This window comes from Gouania willdenowi, chromosome 9 (genome assembly GCF_900634775.1).
Source record: "Gouania willdenowi chromosome 9, fGouWil2.1, whole genome shotgun sequence".
Lineage (NCBI taxonomy): Eukaryota > Metazoa > Chordata > Actinopteri > Blenniiformes > Gobiesocidae > Gouania > Gouania willdenowi.
Window position 1 is genome coordinate 1,298,076 of NC_041052.1, and position 19,761 is coordinate 1,317,836.

The following is a 19,761-nucleotide window of genomic DNA, read 5'->3' on the forward strand; positions in this document are numbered from 1 at the left end:
ACTTTAAAATGTTTATTAAATGAGATATTGACTAGTCTTCTCAAACTAAAGTCTTAAGTTTAGTATTTGAAACAATTACTTTTCAATAATATTTCAGAAGATCTAAAGTTTTTTTTTTTTCCTCTTTTTTTTTTGCATTATTATTTACATTTTCCGTTGCAAACACCCTGAAAGTCACGATCATTCCCATCAGAGTCGCCTTCAAAGTGATTCATTCAGTTCTGCTATCAATTATTGTCATGGTCATGGCTGTAATTACTCCATTACAAATATTACATACATTATATTATTTTTGGAAATACTGCATATTTAGTGTTTTAATCAGGTTCTAATGAAACATAAAAAGTCCAAACAAACATAAAAAGCATTTGAAAATTATAATAAATTGTATATTTATGGATGGTTCAAAACAGTTTCAAACATCTAATGCAGTGGAATTAAAAAATTATATTCATGGTGTACATTTTATTGCACTTTTATGAAACGGACCGTTTGTGTAATTCTTTCTTTAAAACATTTCTTATGCCATGAATAATAATGCATTGAAATCAATTACGCTATCAATTATTGACATGGTCACGGCTGTGATATCCTCATCAAAAATATGACACTTTGCATCTTATTTTGCGAAATATTGCATATTTAGTGTTTTTGCTGTTTAAAAAAATCAGGGGTTCTCATAAGTGCATAAAAAAAGTTTGAAAATTATAATAAATTGTACTGTATATCTGTGGATAGGTCTGAAGTAGTTGAAAAGATCTGATGTGTAATAATAATGTAGTACATTTTTATTACACAAGGTGTACACAAAAGTGTATGTACATTTATTTACATACATTTATGTATGTACTGTAAGTGCACAAGGGTTAATGTGTTGCTACTATGTTTAAAACTTCAGAAACACTCAAACAATAATAAGAGTTTGGCTCTTTTGTCCATTTCAAATTAAGCAAAAATAAATGAATGTCTGTGGAATTAATGCTGGAAGCAAAGAGTGAGAGAATAATGAGGAAGATGAAAACTATATATGAGATCATCTTTGATTGATGTAAAGATGATCCCATCCCACGCACACACACACACACACACACACACACACACACACACACACACACACACACACAGACACACACACACACAGTGTGTTATTTCATGCTGTAAACCAGTGATTCTCAAACTTTTTTGGCTCAAGTCCCCTTTATGTCCGACAGACATTTTGCTCAGAATTCTGTTTAAAAACATCTATAAATCATAAATATGGAATGAATGAGTGATAACATATTTTAAAGAATTTCATTTTGTAAATAAGTGGAAAGAAACAGTATTTCGTCAGGCAATCAATTTTTATTTTATTAAAACAAATGTCATTTCAATAAGACTTATCAAACAGGAAGAAATCTCTGTTAGAACCAGATTCAGAGGTGGCAGCCATCTGCGTGGACTGGTTGTGGTTAGTAGACAGAAGGACCAACAGAACAGGATAGAGAGATAGAACATCAGAGTGTCTCAGACTAGTTGAGCCGTGAACCACAGATCAGGAAGTGACATCATCAGCTTCACCTGAAACAGAGCAGAGAGAGAAGGACGAGGAGAAGACACTGACTGCAGAAAAACATGATACATTATTATCAAGTCATCCTGTCTTGGCCTTGGACCTCACTTCCAGTGCCTAGTCAGCACTTATTATAAAAGTCGTCAATCTCTTTCCGTTTATTGGTTAAGCTAACAGTGACTCTAAGGTCTGTAAATGTGACGAGAACATATCTGCTCTAGTGGTTGTTATGATTCAGTCCTGTTTCAGTCAGTACATATGTGTGTGTGTGTGTGTGTGCGTGCGCATGTTGGTGTCATTCTGTGTATTTTTTGTTGTTTGTTTGGTATTTTTATTATTCAAATGATTTTTCTCTTGTTTTGTGTTTTTGTTGTCGTATTGTGACTTGTAGCTAATATTTTGTGTGATTATAATTTTAAACTAAACATTAACATTATAAAAAACACATATTTTTAATGCTTTCATTTGATAATCCCCCCCCCCCCCCCCTCTCTCTCTCTCTCTCTCAAGTACCCCCCGTAGTGCCATTGCGTACCCCTAGGGGTACACGTACCCCCATTTGAGCAACCGTGCTGTAAACAGTGTGATGTAGACACAGGCTGATGATGTGTATTTTAGAATAGATCAGCTTCACAAACTGATATTTTATCTTAGATGAGACGACAGGGAATCGATTGAGCCTCGAAGCTAAAATATATAGTAAATAGTTTAATCTGGAAAATGTGGATATTTAGACGTTTAGTCTGTTAAATAAATGATGAAACTTAACCTAGTGTTTAAACTAAAATTTACCTTTTTTCATAATTTCCTCTTTGCAATTGATTCACACACGAGAAAAAAAAAAACATAAATCTTCTGTATTATTTATAAACATGTTCAGTGAAGGAAATTTAAAGGAAAGTAGTGGATTTTAATTATAAATTAAGACAAAAGACGGTGTATTTTACATTCTGGAATTTTGATGTGATTCAACGTTTAATCTGATTGGTCGGCTGTGATGATTTTTTTTGTAGTTTAACTGTCTGTTGATCATTTTAAAACAAAGATATATCATTTACTCAGTAATGGTTGGTGTTGAAATGTAATGAATTATTTTACTTATTTCAAAATGTAGTTATTATACAAATAAAATGATTGATTTAGAAATATATTCAAAAAAGTAAATCCATCACTTTCAGCTCTGCATGGAATGACACTAATATCTATATATATATATATATATATATATATTCCACTACAAGTGCCCTTAAATGGGACTTTGTCTTATGATGTTACAGGAAGTATTTTGGTGTTTTCAGACAGTAATTGAATATATTTGAAGTTACATCAGTCTCTAACATCTGCGTGTGTTTTTCTCGGTGTAAAATTAGCTCATTTGAAAATCTTTCTTGACTTTCAGACGCGACGTGGAGACGACTTGCATTTGTCCTTTTTGTTGATTCTCGTCCTTCATAAATAAATAATTAAAAACCAACTCTGCTACTTTACGCCCATATTTGTTCAGCCACGAGATTTACCGCACGCCGTGTACCTCTTTGTGTTTTTTGTGTGTGTGTTTTATTGTGAAACTCCGCAGCCTCTGGCATTGCCAATTAGAAAGCAATCAATTGCACGAGCTGAACAATTATTGGAAAAACATGGCAAGTAAATTGAAGAGGGAAAAGTTAATGATGCATTCAAATGAAAAAGCATTTTTTATTTTTTTTTTCCTCCCAACAAAGACATCAATTATTTTAATCACAAAATGATATCGTGAAGCCTGTTTTTGTGTAAAATTCAGTGGGTTTCAAAGTGCAAACATTGCATTCAGGTTTCTACCAAACTCAACTACAATCACAGTAATTAATAATTATAACAATCAGTAATGCATAATGTAGCCAGGAAACAATTGATTAGTTAAATCCCTTTGATTGGGCTGAATAACGTTTAGAAAATCTGTTTGGAAAGTTTTAGAGAATTAACTTTGTTTTTAACTTTGTTCACTTCCTTTAACTTCTGTTAACTTCTATTTTTTCTTTTATATCGCAACACATGAGGTGAAAATAATCAAATGTAATAGTTTTCTAATTCCATGTGGCTGAGTTGTAAAATGCAGGATTTTATTTTGAAAGTGCAGAAGTCACTGATGATAAGGGGAGGAGCTTCTTTAGGTATAACAAGAAAAAGAAGGTAACAAATAAAATTAAATGATGTTTTCAATATTAAGTTTTAATCATTCATCCATTACCATAAAACAAGTAACAGTTGTAAGTTGTTAAGTCTTCCTTAAGTTTTTGAATTTTCCTTTTTGTAAAGCTGGAGGTTTTTAAATATATGAATTTATGATCTAAGCTTCACTTTATCAATATTCACGTCAAAATCATAAAATTAACACAGAACAGAAACAAGAATTTGGGATTTTTGTCACCATTTATATTTATATACAGTATATATATATATATATATATATATATGTATATTTATTCTTATTTTGTACATTTTAGGTCATTTTGTGTATTTTACTCTCATTTTGTGTACTTTTGATGTCCTACATTTGTGCGTTTTTGCTTTCATTTATTTATTTTTTTGTGATTTTATGTTGTCATTTTTGTGTATTTCTGTTGTTGTGTTTTTCCTGTCATTTGGTGTATTTTTAATGTTCTACATTTTTGTTTTTTTTTTCCGTGTTTGTTTTAATTTTGTCTTTTTTTGCCATTTTGTTTTAATTTTTGTGTATTTCTGTTATGTTGCATGACTTTTTTTTGTTTGTTTTTGAAGCATTTTGTGTATGTATGTGCCATGTTGTATGATTTTTGTTGTTGTTTTATGTATTTTTGGAGTTGTTTTTGTGTATTTCTGTCATTCTGTATTTTCAGAGACAGTTTTGGGCTTTTTGGACTAATGTTTGTGTAATCCGTGCTCAGGCAGGACTCAAACGTATACTTTTGTGTGACTTTGTTGTCGTGCAGTTACAGTAAACTAGTATCAAACACTTCACTTTAACAACAGAGCATGACGTCATTTCAGAGAACGTTTTCTGTGAGTGAATTTAAGCTTTGTGACGATTTTCTTCACATTGTGTCTTTTAAATCCTGACATTCCTCCACTGTGAACATTATTCTGTTTCCTCTTCCCTGTTTATTCATAAAGACACAAAGTACCCTAATAGACAAGCAATCAGCGCCACTTGAGGCTTTACTCAGTGTGTGTGTGTGTGTGTGTGTGTGTGTGTGTGTGTGTGTGTGTGTGTGTGTGTGTGTGTGTGTGTGTGTGTGTGTGTGTGTGTGTGTGTGTGTGTGTGTGTGTGTGTGTGTGTGTGTGTGTGTGTGTGTGTGTGTGTGTGTGTGTGTGTGTGTGTGTGTGTGTGTGTGTGTGCGTGCGTGCGTGCGTGTGTGTGGGGGGGGGGTTCTGCCTTGATTGATGGATTCTTGTAGAGAAAGAAGGATTTGGCATGCATGTCCACTCACTGCCTAATAGCTTATTGAACTGCAGCAGCTCTAGGATTAGAAAGCATTGAGTTAATGCTTAGTGTGTGTGTGTGTGTGTGCGTGCGTGTGTGTGTGTGCCTAATGTTCTGCCTGTATCCAGTCAATATCATGCAGCCTCTCATAAATCTGCTCGACACATTGGCCTGAAACATTTCACTCATCAATAAGGATTTAATAATGGACGGAGGTTAAAGTAGGCGGAGCTAAAGTACGCCCCTAAACACAACCCTCATTGAATACTAAAGTCACCACATGAAGTTTTATTCAAGCTTTAAAATATAAATAAATAAATAAAACACGTTCTATATCCCAGGAAAGTTTTTCCATTAGCTTGTGGTTTACTTACTTTAAACGATAATAAATTAGTTTGTCAAATTATCTTTACATTCACCTCAATAATAACTTTAACATTTTTTATGTCACAGAAAAAAAATCACTAAAACAAGTGCTTTGTGCATCTCGTCTGTGTTTAAAAGCATAAACTGCTGACATGCATCTTGTCCTTAGTGATTTTTCACAATTAAATTCACTCAACATTGTTTGCCCTGTAATATATGATGACTGTGTTTTTCTGCTGATGTGTAAATCTATGAATAAATGAATGAAATACATTTGGTTACATTTTTTTATATATATATTTGTAACATTTTCCCTTCAAAAAGACAATTACTTTTATTACCACTATTTTTAATAAAAGTAAATACTACTACATTCAAGTGTTGTTGTTTTTGTTTATTTTTTTCCCAACAAACTAAGACTGTAAAGGCGTGAAAAAATGGCTTTACAAATGTTGTAGTTTTTGAAGTAATTTTTGTACATTTATGTTGTGTTTTTGTTGTTTTGTGTATTTTTGGAGTTGATTTTGTATATTTCTATCTTCATGTATATGATTTTGTTGTTGTTCCTGTTTAAAAGTACATATTACATTTATTTATTTATTTTTTGCAACAATCTACGGCTGCAACGTGGTGGGAAAAATTAGGGAAATTTTGGGATTATTAAAAAATAAAAACTTTCAATGAAAATTAATAGATTGAAATCAACTGTGAATTGAGAATAATTTTAAATATTTGTATCATATTCAAACATAAATGTGTGGATGTATTTAATGTATTGTTATTTTTTTTTTTAAATGCAGGTACAATCGACTAAGGGATACCTGTTTAAAACGAATAAGTTACATTTAAATGTTTTTTCTTTTGCAACAAACTAGGTTAATTTCTGTCATGTTTTTATGATTTTGTTGTGGTTTCTGTTTAAAAGTACATACTATTACATTAAAATGTTGTTTTTATTTTTTGCAACAAACTAGTGCGGCAAAGGCATGTAAAAATATTGTTAGAAAATATGACAATAATTTTATAGTAATTATTTATTTGAATGAAGCTAACTTGAAAAGTGGGCGGGGTCAAACAGGTGTTCTGTCCTGAGTTGTTTAACACGTCTAGATGTAAATACCATGAAATAAAAGCTGGAATTCTGAAATTTTGTATCATATTCATGTTTTGATCTGAAACCCAAATATCTTCAGTAAACAATGTAAACAAAGGAACTGACCTTCCCGTTCCAATACTTTTGGAGGAGACTGTATAGTTGTAAAATTATATTGTAAAAATACCGCATCAGTTATCTGAAAATTACTCCCAATTTCTGGTTAATTCCAATAAATTATTTCAATTAAATGTCTCAAACTTCATCTCGTGTAGAAAATGTTAAATTCTTTAACAAAGCGATCCTGTCTGAGTGATTGTCTTTGTTTAAATGCTGAGAAGCTCCTCCATCTCCTCTTCCACCACCCACCTCTCACTGACACCAACAACAAGCATGTGTTGCTCTGTAATGACCATTTGAGTAATGGCTGATTTAATGCTTGAACGACCACTTCATTGACCCACCGTGTGACTGACACTGAGTGATTTCTGCCCTTCAGGAGGAGCCGTTTGTAATGGTGTCCGAGAACGTCCTGGGGAAACCGAAGAAGTACCAGGGCTTCTCCATCGACGTCCTGGACGCTCTGTCCAATTACCTCGGCTTCAAGTACGAGATCTACGTCGCTCCGGATCACAAGTACGGCAGTTTGCAGCCGGACGGCCAATGGAACGGCCTGATGGGAGAACTGGTCTTTAAGGTGAGAGGAAGTCTAAATAACTAGGCAAGACATGCATTAGCAAGGCAAATATGTATTTGACAATTGAAAAAAAATGGCGTAAATGACAAACTGTATCTGGATTTGTTGACAAGTTTGTTTTTTTTTACTAATTTAATTGAAAGTAATAATGCAGAAAAAACAGAAAACTGACCTTGATCTTAAATATGACCTTGAGCAAAAGTTAAGGTCACACATTGAAAGGAAATGTTGTTCAATGGTACCAGACTGAGCATTGTGTCTGAATTTGTGGCCAAGTTATAGAGAAAAAGTTTTGTTTTGTTTTTTTTGTGACTTCATGACTTTTGACCCCTTCCAATCTATTTACTGGTATAATAATAAAATACTTTACCTGAGATGAGCTTTTCATAAATGTAAGGATCAAACTTGTACAATAAATATTGAAAATGTTGGTTTTTTACACTTGACTTTGACATTCTGGCTCCGAAAGAGGTCGACTGCACATTATTGTTCCTATGAGATCATATACAGTACATGTCATTAGTGCTGCAATAATAGCTTAGGAGGAGTTCTATGACAAAAATAATAACTCCTACAAGAATAATGTATTTGGCAATGTTCAACTACATGACAGTGTTTAGATGTAGTGAATATAAGAAATAATGTTTATGACTTCACCTCAGCTGATGATTTTTCTAATCTGAACATTTCAAAACTTTCTCAAACTGTTCTGGCGAGTATCCAACGTTTAGCTTTGGGCTATTTAGATTTTTCTATTTTTGTCAGACTTGGCAAATCAAGTCTGAAAAGTTTGGCTCTCAGTGCAATTATAATTTGTTATCGTAACCTGTTGTTGTTTTTAGGCTGAACCAAAAAAAAAACCAAACTTTGGAAAAGAAAAAAGAAGATTCTGCTGTAGATGATTATTTTTTTATTATGAATTTTTAGTCAACGTGTAGGATTTATTGATCAATAAATCAGAGATTATTTGCTTGAGAAAAACCTTTGTTCTGATCTCCACTGTAAACACTCAATTATTGACATTAATGGTAAAGTTTGGTGCGTAGAAGTGTTTTTACTTCATTCTTACTGTGAGTTCTTGTATTTGCCCAAAACTTCTGCCGTCATCTCATTTTAGTTCAGGGTCCAAACACTGGTTTGATCTCAAAGTGGGCCACAGACCTTTGGCAGAGAAAGCAAATCATTCCAACCTTAGTATATCCCAGTTGTGTAAAGTATGGAACTCACCGACAATATCCAATAATAAGTGACATCTTCTATTTACATTTCCTTGATTATTTGACCAACTTTTATTTAATTTGAGCAAATTTTGTGGAAAAATTTGAGAAAAATAGCAGGATTTTGGAAAAAATGAGCATTAAAACAATTCCATCACAAGATGTAAACGTGGGATAACTGAGAATATTTTAGAGTTTCATTGACTTTGTTTATTTGGAGGGACTGAGATTTATACAACTGAATTAGTTGGAAATTTACATCATGATTCATGGTTTCTCTAATTTCTCCTACGGGATGAATTCAGATGAGTTCGACTCATGTGGTCTACAAAAGTGGTTCTCAACCTTTTCAGGCCGCCCCCCTCAAAATAAAGGTCCCAGAGAGCGGGGACCCTCCAAAAATAAAGGTCCCAGAGAGCGGGGACCCTCCAAAAATAAAGGTCCCAGAGAGCGGGGACCCTCCAAAAATAAAGGTCCCAGAGAGCGGGGACCCTCCAAAATAAAGGTCCCAGAGAGCGGGGACCCCCACTGTAGCTGAAGGTGGTTGAACACAGACATGAACATTGAAGAACAGTCATGTGGAGACAGGACCATCTATAAGGGGAATAAAGGAGAGATTTTTGGGGTCCATCCATAAAGTCAGTAAAATGATGGTCCATTGTTCTATGAATCTGTGATAACCACATTTATTTATTCATCTGAATAATATCCACTGATATCCAGGAACGTTTATTATTATTATTATAGTCATCTTAAAGATGGAAATCCTGGTTTTAATCACTGATAAAATGGTTCAAAGTGACCAAAAATGGTGGAATTAGAGTGGATAAAAACAGACAGAAAAAGTAGTAAAAGGGGTTTAAAGTGTCAATATTGGAACAATTAGTTTAAACTGGAAAATAATGGTCATGACAAATGGTGAATGTGGATAAATTGGCAAAAATTTACTTTAAATACTTTAAAAAGTAGGAGCAATTGGTTAATTAGTTTAAACTGGCAAATAATGGACATCTCTCCTTGTACCGTCAGTATATGTATGTATTTTTAATCTTATATTCTTATAGGATAAGAATATATATCTATAGTTTTTGTTCTTTTTACATTATTTTCTAATTCATGTGTTCCATTTACAGGTATATTTCAATTCATATATAGCCTCAATTATTGTATTGTCGTATTTATTGCATTATTGTTCAGTGTCTTATGTGTGTTGCCTTCTGTTACTCTACTCTAAATGGCAAATGTGGTTAAATTGGCAAAAAAATATTAATCATGACATATGGTGAAAAGAGGTTAAAAGGTGGAAAAATAGTAAAAAGGGTTTATAAGTCCTAAAAAAATGTCTTAAAAATGGAGGAAAAAAAATGCAGCAGAGACATTGAAATTGGTCTGTCTTTACATTTGGTTCAGTTTAAGTTTGTTTTATTTTATATTTCATTCTTGTATCCTTTTGTTTCCTATTGGACTTTTTGAAAAGCAGGTTTATAATTTTACTAACAATTCTACTCTACAATTTAAAGCAGTGTGACATCTAGGACATGCACTTCTGTAACCCTCGAGAATTTAAGCTTCAAACTTTTTTTGTTGTTGATTTTAATTCTCCTGCTTGAACTTGAGGAAAAATACACGACACTTATTTATGTGAAATTAACATGCGGAGAGTTTAGTTTCCACATTAGTCAGCAGCAAAGAGCCATTTATTATTACACCACGATGATTATTCCCACAGTGCTGCCTGCCAGGCTCCACACTCACTGACCGCATTCATAAGCATCGCAATCCATCTTTTGACCACACACACACACATTTATTTATCTCAATCAGCATGCATACTGTAGACTTTCTAATATTCCTCTAATAGAGTCTGAAGTCACATATTCTGCAGCTTAAGCATTTTCTTGCCTCACTCAACTGTGAAATTAGCTGATTACTTTGCCAATGGTGAATTAACGTTGCATTTTTATTTTAGCCAAGGCAACGAAAAATGTGTTTGTGTAACACATTCCACACACGGCAGTTTAATGTGCGTCACATGATTTAAAGGGAAACATTTAGGAAGTATTAGGGTGAAAAAAAAAATCAACAATAAAAACATTAAAGCAGTAGAGACTTCAATTAAAATGTGGATTTGTGTGCGTGCGCGTATGTTTGTGTTTGTGTGTGCGAGCGAGCGTATGCTTGTGTGTGTGCGAGCGAGCAGATGTTTGTGTTTGTGTGCGCGAGCGAGCGAGCATATGTTTGTGTGTGCGAGCGTATGTTTGTGTTGATGTATTTGCATATGTTTGTGTGTGTGCGAGCATATGTTTGTGTTTGTTTGTGTTCGAGCGTAGGTTTGTGTTTGTGTGTGTGCGCGAGCTTATGTTTGTGTTTGTGTGCGCGTATGTTTGTGTTTGTGTGCGAGCATATGTTGGTGTGTGCGAGCGTATGTTTGTTTGTGCGCGCGCGAACGTATGTTTGTGTACAAGTGTATGTTTGTGTACAAGTGTATGTTTGTGTAGAAGTGTATGTTTGTGTGCGAGCGTATGTTTGTGTGTGCGCGAGCGTATGTTTGTGTGTGCGCGAGCTTATGTTTGTGTTTGTGTGCGAGCGTATGTTTGTGTGGGAGCGTATGTTTGTGTGTGTGGGAGCGTATGTTTGTGTGTGTGGGAGCGTATGTTTGTGTGTGTGCGAGCGTATGTTTGTGTTTGTGTGTGTGCGAGCGTATGTTTGTGTTTGTGTGTGCGAGAGCGTATGTTTTTGTGTGTGAGCGTATGTTTGTGTTTGTGTGCGAGCGTATGTTTGTGTTTGTGTGCGAGCGTATGTTTGTGTTTGTGTGCGCGCGTATGTTTGTGTTTGTGTGCGCGCGTATGTTTGTGTTGGTGTGTGCGCGTATGTTTGTGTTGGTGTGTGCGCGTATGTTTGTGTTGGTGTGTGCGCGTATGTTTGTGTTGGTGTGTGCGCGTATGTTTGTGTTTGTGTGCGCGCGTATGTTTGTGTTTGTATGCACGCGTATGTTTGTGTTGGTGTGTGCGCGTATGTTTGTCTGTGCTTTTTTGTGCGCAACTGTTTGTGCGTGCGCACGTATGTTTGTCTGTGTGTTTGTGTGTGTGCGCACAAGAGTTGGTGTGCGTACGCGATTGATTGTGTGTGCACAAGTGTTTGTGTGTGCGCGCGCAAGAGTGTTGATGTGTGCGCTCATATGTTTGTTTGTGCGTATGTTTGTGTCTGCATGTGTTTGTGTGTGGGCAGAGTTAGTGTGTGCTCGCAAGAATATTGGTGTGTGCCCGCGTGAGTGTTGGTTTGTGCATATGTTTGTGAGTGGGGGGTTGCCTAAAATGTCTAAATTGATGATAATAATAATAATATAATAATAATGAGTAAAATTACATTCTTAATTATTATTATTTTTCAAGTAAAAAAAAACTGTATTCTCTATTTTCAATTTCACAACAAATAAATCAAATAAAACTCCCTTTAAAAATATCTCTGTGCACTAATCCTGGCTACGCTAATAAGCTTTTTCACACTCTGGAACTGCGCATGCGCGATCTAGGGGGCGGGGTCAAAGGTCGAGAGCGATATAAAGGTAAACAAGCTCGTTCACTCTGTTGATATTTCCAACCAAACAGTGTTTGTAATGTTATTCCAGAGATCGTTAGAGTTTTAATAATGTTTATATTATTAATATTACACATATTCAGACTCCAGGAGGTTTCAAGGTTTTTCCGCTGATGTCGCTTTCGGCCGATTCGAACACTTTTAAAAACTGATGGAAGCAGCTCAGCAGCAGTATGGAATCAAGGCCAGTGCTCTTGCTTCCACACAGGTGACCCCTGGTTGATGAATAGACTGACCACCTGGGTCTCCAGCGGCAGGAATTCAGACTCAACCGGGAATGATGCTCATATCTGAGCACTTTAGTAAAACCAAACAGTATTAAAGCTACAAACCTCCTGCTTCCACATTCCTCTACCAAGCTTTTAACTTATGTATTTTCAGTATTTACCTTTATTATTGTCAGTTTCTCTTTTGATTTGTGTTGTTGTTTTAACAACTGTCGAGTGTCTGAGTTTTTGAAAGTGCTTAAGAATAATTCATTATTATTACCAGTATTATTGATGGGACAAGCAAGTGTGAAAAGTATGAGTTCTCACTTTAAAAAGGTACATTTATGAGGTTCACCATTCACTAACCACATCCATGATCATTTTTATTAAGCTATTATTTTAATTACATTTACACATTTGAAGGAAGTGCACACGATGGACAGTAAACAGGTCGATCAGTGAAGCCACACTGATCAGCTGATTGGTCACTGTTTAAAAAGCAGGAAAAACCTGAATTTTCAGCTCATGTGCAGCATTAGCTTTAGCAGCATTAGCTTTAGCAGCATTAGCTTTAGCATTTCTACATTGAAGACCGATACTACGTTTCCGCAAAAAATAATTCAAGAAATCAATGCTTTAACGGTGAAAATAATCTAACTCTGTCAGACTCACTTCTTGCACCGTCAGCTGTGGAGAGTTTGTCCCTCTTGACCTTTAACCTCATGCACGAGAGCTGAACAAGAGCTAATTATAGAAGAAGTAAAAAGTCTTCAGTCAGCAAAAATTTGTTAACGACCCATAAAAGGTTGGGAACCACTGCACTACATACTGATTTAGACGTCACACTTAGCATGAGTAGTACATTAGGATGACATTTACAACACGGCTTTTAAAAATGGATTTAAAAGAATGAAACACATGTTAAGTTTATTAAACTTTACAAGCCATATTTTAATTACACATATCATTATGAATGTAAAACGTTAAGGGAGCTAAAACAATATTATTGGTCGATAATCTGTTGTGACATCCAGCTATATTTAGCAGATGGATCAATAATGATAAAATCATTATATATGTTGAGTTTTTTCATGTGTTACTAACTCAGAACATCCCACTGTGACATAATAAAACATCACATTCCACTGTTTCGTTCTCTCTGTTTCTCTGCAGCGTGCTGATGTGGGACTTTCTGCTTTGACCATCACGCCTGAGCGAGAAAGCGTGGTTGACTTTACGACGCGCTACATGGATTATTCTGTGGGCGTTCTGCTGCGTAAGGCTGAGCGCACCGTGGACATGTTCGCCTGCCTGGCCCCGTTCGACCTGTCGCTGTGGGCGTGCATAGCGGGCACCGTGCTCCTCATCGGTATCCTGGTGTACCTGCTGAACTGGCTCAACCCTCCACGGCTGCCCGTGGGATCCGTGTCCTCTACCACGCTCTATAACTCCATGTGGTTCGTCTACGGATCCTTTGTGCAACAAGGTAAGAAAAATAGAACTCTGACACTTAGAGCAGAAAACGCGGCGATGTCAAGTAGAAAAGTGGCTGAAAGGGAAGTGATGCATGAGAAACACATGAGCATTTTTAAACCATAACGTGTGTGTGATAGAAACAAATGAAACTATGGAGGAACAGAAGAACTCATCAGTCAGTTTGGTTCTTCAAAGATCACAGTTACTACCTGATAGATCTATAGACCTTTGTGTGATGTCCAGTATCCAGCAAACTGAATGGGACAGTTAATAATAGTTGATGTTGAAGGTTTTCACCCACGTCACATTCTGGGCCATATTGGAGGCACTCAGAGGTAAACACTGCGATGGATAAATGTCCAAAACCACAGAAAAGCTCCTCAAGATGTGTTCTAGATACAAAGGCATAGAGGGAAGGACTTGGTCACGATATTTGGAAAAGTTCAGGTTTATTGGTGTTGCAGATCTATACGAGTTGGATCAATGACGACCCAGAGAGTCTTCTGTTTATTGCGTATCGTGATATGATCAACTACCTGGTTTAAACCCAAACCCAGTCTGGGTCATCCTTTATATAAAGGTCTGACCTTTGACCTGGAATACAATGAGAAATACAGCTCTACATTTTAGCTCTATATTTTAACTACTGTGTTGCTACTGCAGCAGGATATTAAATGTGATTATATTAAGTCAATAATGAATTATATTGGCTTCTCTCGTCTCCTTTTTCGGCATGTACAAAAAAATGTAAAAAAAAAAAAAAAAGTGAATGTAACCATGTCGGAAATAAACTGAATAAATAAATAAATAAATAAAAAAATTATTATCATCACACTATAAAATGAGTTCAGAGCTGCTGCTATTAATTAACTAACCTGACAAGAAATGGGCCGAACATTCAGATGTTGTCCAGATGTTTTCCTCGTAGATCCTGGTTTAGCTTCGCTAACCACGAGCTCCTCCTTTCTTCTGATAACTGTTGACATTGTTCTCCCTGATTGGTTCTAACAACATTATTTAGCAATTGGTTCATGTAAGACTTTAAAAACATGGCACGTTCCTCAAGTGAAAAAAAAAAAAAAAAACATTTAAAATGAACTTTAAAATCATAAAAACAGCTAATTTGAAATTTAGGAAGTAATACAGGCTTAACAGCTGTAATTCATTTGTGGACGTAGTGAATATTGTATATTATTTTTTTGGTGATTTTTTGTTTTCCCACCAACATGTGGTTCTACACGAGGCCATCATCAGACAATTGATTTTAGAGAATTTTTACCGTGTTGGAGCTCCGCCTCCAGGTGGTTAAACAGGAGTTATGAGAGTCATTGAATGCATCATTAGGACAGAGACTTCCTGGTGATGATGCAGCCTGTGGGCGGGGCTTAACAGTCTACATGTGGGGTGAAAAGCTCTCGCTCAAATATTTTCTTTGCACTGGTTTTTGGATGAACAGCACCTGGGTGGGCCTTGAATAAAATGGGTGGGCCCAGGCCCCGCCCACACATGATATCACTGCTTTTGCCTCTTTGCCATGTTGGATGTTTTCTGATGCCACAAAAACAACCTGATACATAAAAAAGAAAAGAAAACTACAGGGAACACTAACACAATAAATTAAATGAACGTGGGAAAAAATCACATCTTTGTTTTGGTTTTTTAAAGTCTAATAATACATGATATTTAATGAGTTAATTAACACTTGGCCACAAAAAACAGGAGAATTGTATTTAAGTAAAGTTAGGATGCTTAAAATAATGTTTCTCAGTTGCTGGGTCCAGGATGTTGTTTTCCCTACCGAAGCGAGTCAACGCACTTATTCATCATAAAAGCCGGAGTAAGTAAGCTAGCATAACATAGCATCATTTGTTGATATTTCCTATTATAAAGGACATGATATCACTCGTTAATAAAAAGGTAATGAAATAATTTAAGCTAAAGCCACAAAATGATCAAATACTCATTAATCTATATCATAAATACACTCTTTACATGTGTGTGTTTAATCATAAATGTTTTTATTTTTTAATTTCATTTTATTTGTTTATTTATTCAAAGGACAATTCATATTAAAAACAAAATATAAAAAAAAAAATATGCAGGATTGTAGCCAAATCTATAATTTCATAACAAAAGTCAGTTACATTACACACACACACACACACACACACACACACACACACACACACACACACACACACCTGAACTCACTCTCATACACTCCTCAGCGTTGACATGCATATTTATTTACTCACTCACACAAACACTGCATACTCACACAATATAAAACACATTTATTTACACATCTAAATATGAATATAATTGCAGTTTCTGACGTCTGAGCAAAAGCGCAGTCACATGATTGTGCTATTTTTTAGAATTTGACAGAATTTTTGCTGGAAATCAGTAAAAACGGACCCCAGAAGCTTCACAGATTCCAGAATCACCCGTAGAAACACATTATCTGCAGCGCTGCGTGTGCTGTTTTACACGTCCAACATAAATTTGTTAAATCTCTGATTATGTAAATGTAGAAAAAAAAGAACAGTTTATTGCTGTTAAAGGATTTTTTGTCCTGAAAAAGAAAGTCATGATGGTTTCGACATCCCATAAATTATTCTCTATCTTGTGCTGAAGGTAATGGCAGTAATCATGGTGATGGTGATGATGATGATGATGATTCATGCTAATTGCAGGTTGAGATTCACAATCTATTCTCTTTTAAGCTGTAATTAACATTTCACTGGTGTCGTCGTTAGAGAGAGATGGTCCATCTATAGTGTGTGTGTGTGTGTGTGTGTGCGCTACTCTCCTGTCTTGTTGTGAGGGTTATAGGATGATGTCTATAACTATAAGGTACATATCTATAATGTAAAAGAACAATTTCTTAAAGCTTATTAAACACATAACTGGGTCATTCCAGGACATCCCACACACTTCAGTCTCAAAAACTTCTAGTGTAAAACTAATAAACAATGATGATCAGACACAGAGACGAGCTACAATAACCTCATGTAAAAGATTAAAAATATTCACCAATGGTGGATTAACCCGAAGTTCAGGTCCAAAATAAAAATGAAGAAGTTACATGAAGAAAAATAGTTTTATATACCAATAAAGAGTAACCTTTATACTATAAAATAAAAAAGATCAGACTAGTGCAGATCACTACTCCTCTGTTATTCGTGAATAGGTTGGGCTGAAATTTGGTATCTATAATCTATGGATGTGTACGCATCAACACTCAGAGTATGATTTTTAGATTTTTGGGGGGCCCATGGGGTTCCCAAGGGGCCCCAAAAGGAAAACAAAAAAAAAAAAACAAAAGTGTATTTCTCATTTATGTGTGAGTCAAATATTGTGACAGTTGTTGGTACGGAATCATTGACACATACCATATATGAATGAGGTCTATTACTTTGTATGGGGGCACGAGGGAAATGACTACTACTCTGTTAATGCTCGTTGAATAGGGCTGTAATTTGACATAGATATTCTATGAGCGGATGTCTAGAGCCTCTGAGACATTTTTTTTACTATGTGGAGTGGAGTCATTCCGCAAGCCTGGCCGTAGTTCATCAGAACTTGTTTCTTAAATTCCCACATACAGTTATGGCCCAATGGAAATAATACAAAAATCCAAAAAAAAAAGTCATATTTCCAGAGTGTGTGAGTCTAGAAACAATGCATATCTGTGACTAATCATTAGTGATGTGAACAGTCTATGTTCATAGCTCTAAGCTGATCACATTAAAGGGAGCTGAGACATATGCTAAGTAGTTTACTGAAGACCCAAACATGTTCCAGACCCAAACACACACTGACTATGTGACTATTTAGAGGAGCTGACATGTCCACCAGATAGGATGTATAGCAGATCTATTTCTATATTCTGAGAGAGTGGGTGGAGCTTATTACTATACCATATTTACCTTTCTATGTGATGGAGTTCCTTATTGGAAGATGAACATGGAAGAATAATAAGGACACACCCCCCCTCACTAAATTGTCCACATCTCAGAAAGAGTGAATATTGAATAATTATGGAACAACTGGTAAAAATTTCAGAAATGTTTGTACCTGTTTGCCATCCAAATGTTGAAATTAGAAATTGCTGCTCAAAAGGTAAATTAACAAAACGAAAAGTTTGTGCATTGCATTGTGGGATTTGGAGTTCAGTAGCAAAATGCAAATATGACGTCAAAGCGGAAAATTTTCTTTTTCCTTCATTCTTACTGTGAATTCTTTTGTTTCTGTTGTACAGTGATTAGTTTGACTCTGTGGTTGTTCTAGTTTGTTGACATCATGTGGATTTTGGTTTTTTTCATCTAGAATTGTTTTGGCTCAACTTTCAACGTGTGAAAACAGAAGAAATGAGACTTTGTCAGAGTTTTTTGGGCTCACGCTGACATCAGTCGTGGATGAAAAACAACTTTTGGATGAAACACATTTATTTTAAAGTGTGATTTATGTGGTATAGCAGCTTCAAATCAAATCATAAATGGTTCAAAGTTGAGAAAAGGTTGAAAAACACACCATGTAAACTAGCACGTACGTATGTATTTAACTATGTTACTAACTAAGGAGTTTTCTGGCTGCACTTTAATCCCACACCTGTGAAAGTCATCCATAATGTTCTGCTTTAGAAGAAGTGATTGTGATGCAAAGACACCCACAGACTAGACACAGAGTGCAGCTACATGACGACAGACGCTCGTCATTTATGATGCCACAGTTTGGCTTTCGGCTGCGTTAGCTGCGTTAGCTTGGAGGTGAAAAGGTCTTATTCTCATCTTCTCTTTGACTGATTCTTTGTTGCTCTTCACACAAGGTTTTTTCCCGTCTTGTTATTCTACTGCAGTCATTCTTTCATCACTTTTCCAACACCTAATAGTTAAGGTTCCTTGTCTAAATCTACTCGTAAAAAAGCAATACAGACCATGGATCCAAGTGTTGATATAACTATTATATCATATGAACAAACCATTCTGTGTGTACACAATTTATTTTAATTATTTGACAAACTCTACAAGTTTTTAATTTATTTTTAATTGTGTATTACATGAATTACGAGCAATCACTAGAATGAAAAGGGCGGAAAATTAGGAAGCAGTCATCTCGCGTCTGATGCACATGAGCAAACATGACAAATGCTGCGGGATTGAATTATGGACAATAAATAACAGATTTTTAATTTGTCTTAATTGAAATTTAATTCCTTGATAAATTAATGTTTCTGTGAGTAATTATTGACCAGAGGAAAAACACACCAACCCTGGAAAACAAAACAAACACAAAAGCCTGACAAAAGTTTAGTGGATGAGAAAAAAACTGATGTTAGTTTTTTTAATATTCAGTCAAGATGTTTTATTTCCTTAAGGAGGAATGGTTGTTCTAATATTTTTAGGAGCCGTTATTTAAAGACTTGGTTATTAGCACAATACATTACACTGGTGTTTATTTATATAAACTACATCAATGACCCCCGCCCTGAGAAAGGAGAAGACGTGTTGGAAAATGGATGAAAAACTTTGACTGAAGGAATTCATTTGAAGTCTTTGACAGATTCGAGTTGTTTCTTTAAAAAATGAAACTCTTCTTGTGCAGTTTTAGAGGAAAATGTATAATAAAGAAAAACCACATGAAGTTTTATTGCTGTAGTTCAGTTCTTGAGGGAGGTTAAAAATAACTATTGACTAGAGACCAGACCTCCCTATCCCATAATCCCACTCTAGTGGAGCATCACTGACACACACTAAGTCAAATCTATACGCATTAAATTGGTTTCAGATTTTATATATATATATATATATATATATATAGGCACACTGATTAAAAATTGGCACCAAGTAGGTAGACTTACAAGTTTTATAAACAATTATTATTATTTTTTAAGTGATAAGAATTATTATTTGATATGAATAAACAGGGTGTTGCAGTTTAATGAAGTCCAAAGAGCCTGCTGTTGCCTTCAGCACCATGGACAGCGCCACATTTAGCATCACGAGCTGTTTCCATTATCCTTGGAAATACGCAAAATCAAAATAGCGCAAAAAAACTGTCTCAAAAGCTCTATGGAACACTTTTTCTGCAAATACATGTCACAGGACAGAAG

General features: G+C 35.3%; 1 protein-coding gene across 4 annotated transcripts in view; it reads left to right on the forward strand.

Moving 5' to 3' along the window:
* Positions 1–19,761, forward strand: part of grid2 (glutamate receptor, ionotropic, delta 2) — a 537,682-nt gene that overhangs the window by 381,456 nt on the left and 136,465 nt on the right. For all 4 annotated transcript variants that reach the window (XR_003674813.1, XM_028457897.1, XM_028457899.1 and 1 more), the window contains exons 10-11: positions 6,950–7,147; positions 13,344–13,656. Coding sequence is in view for 3 of the 4 variants with exons in the window: in XM_028457897.1 (XP_028313698.1) it covers positions 6,950–7,147; positions 13,344–13,656 (511 nt within the window). In the remaining variant the exon portion in view is untranslated. The remainder of the gene's footprint in view (positions 1–6,949; positions 7,148–13,343; positions 13,657–19,761) is intronic.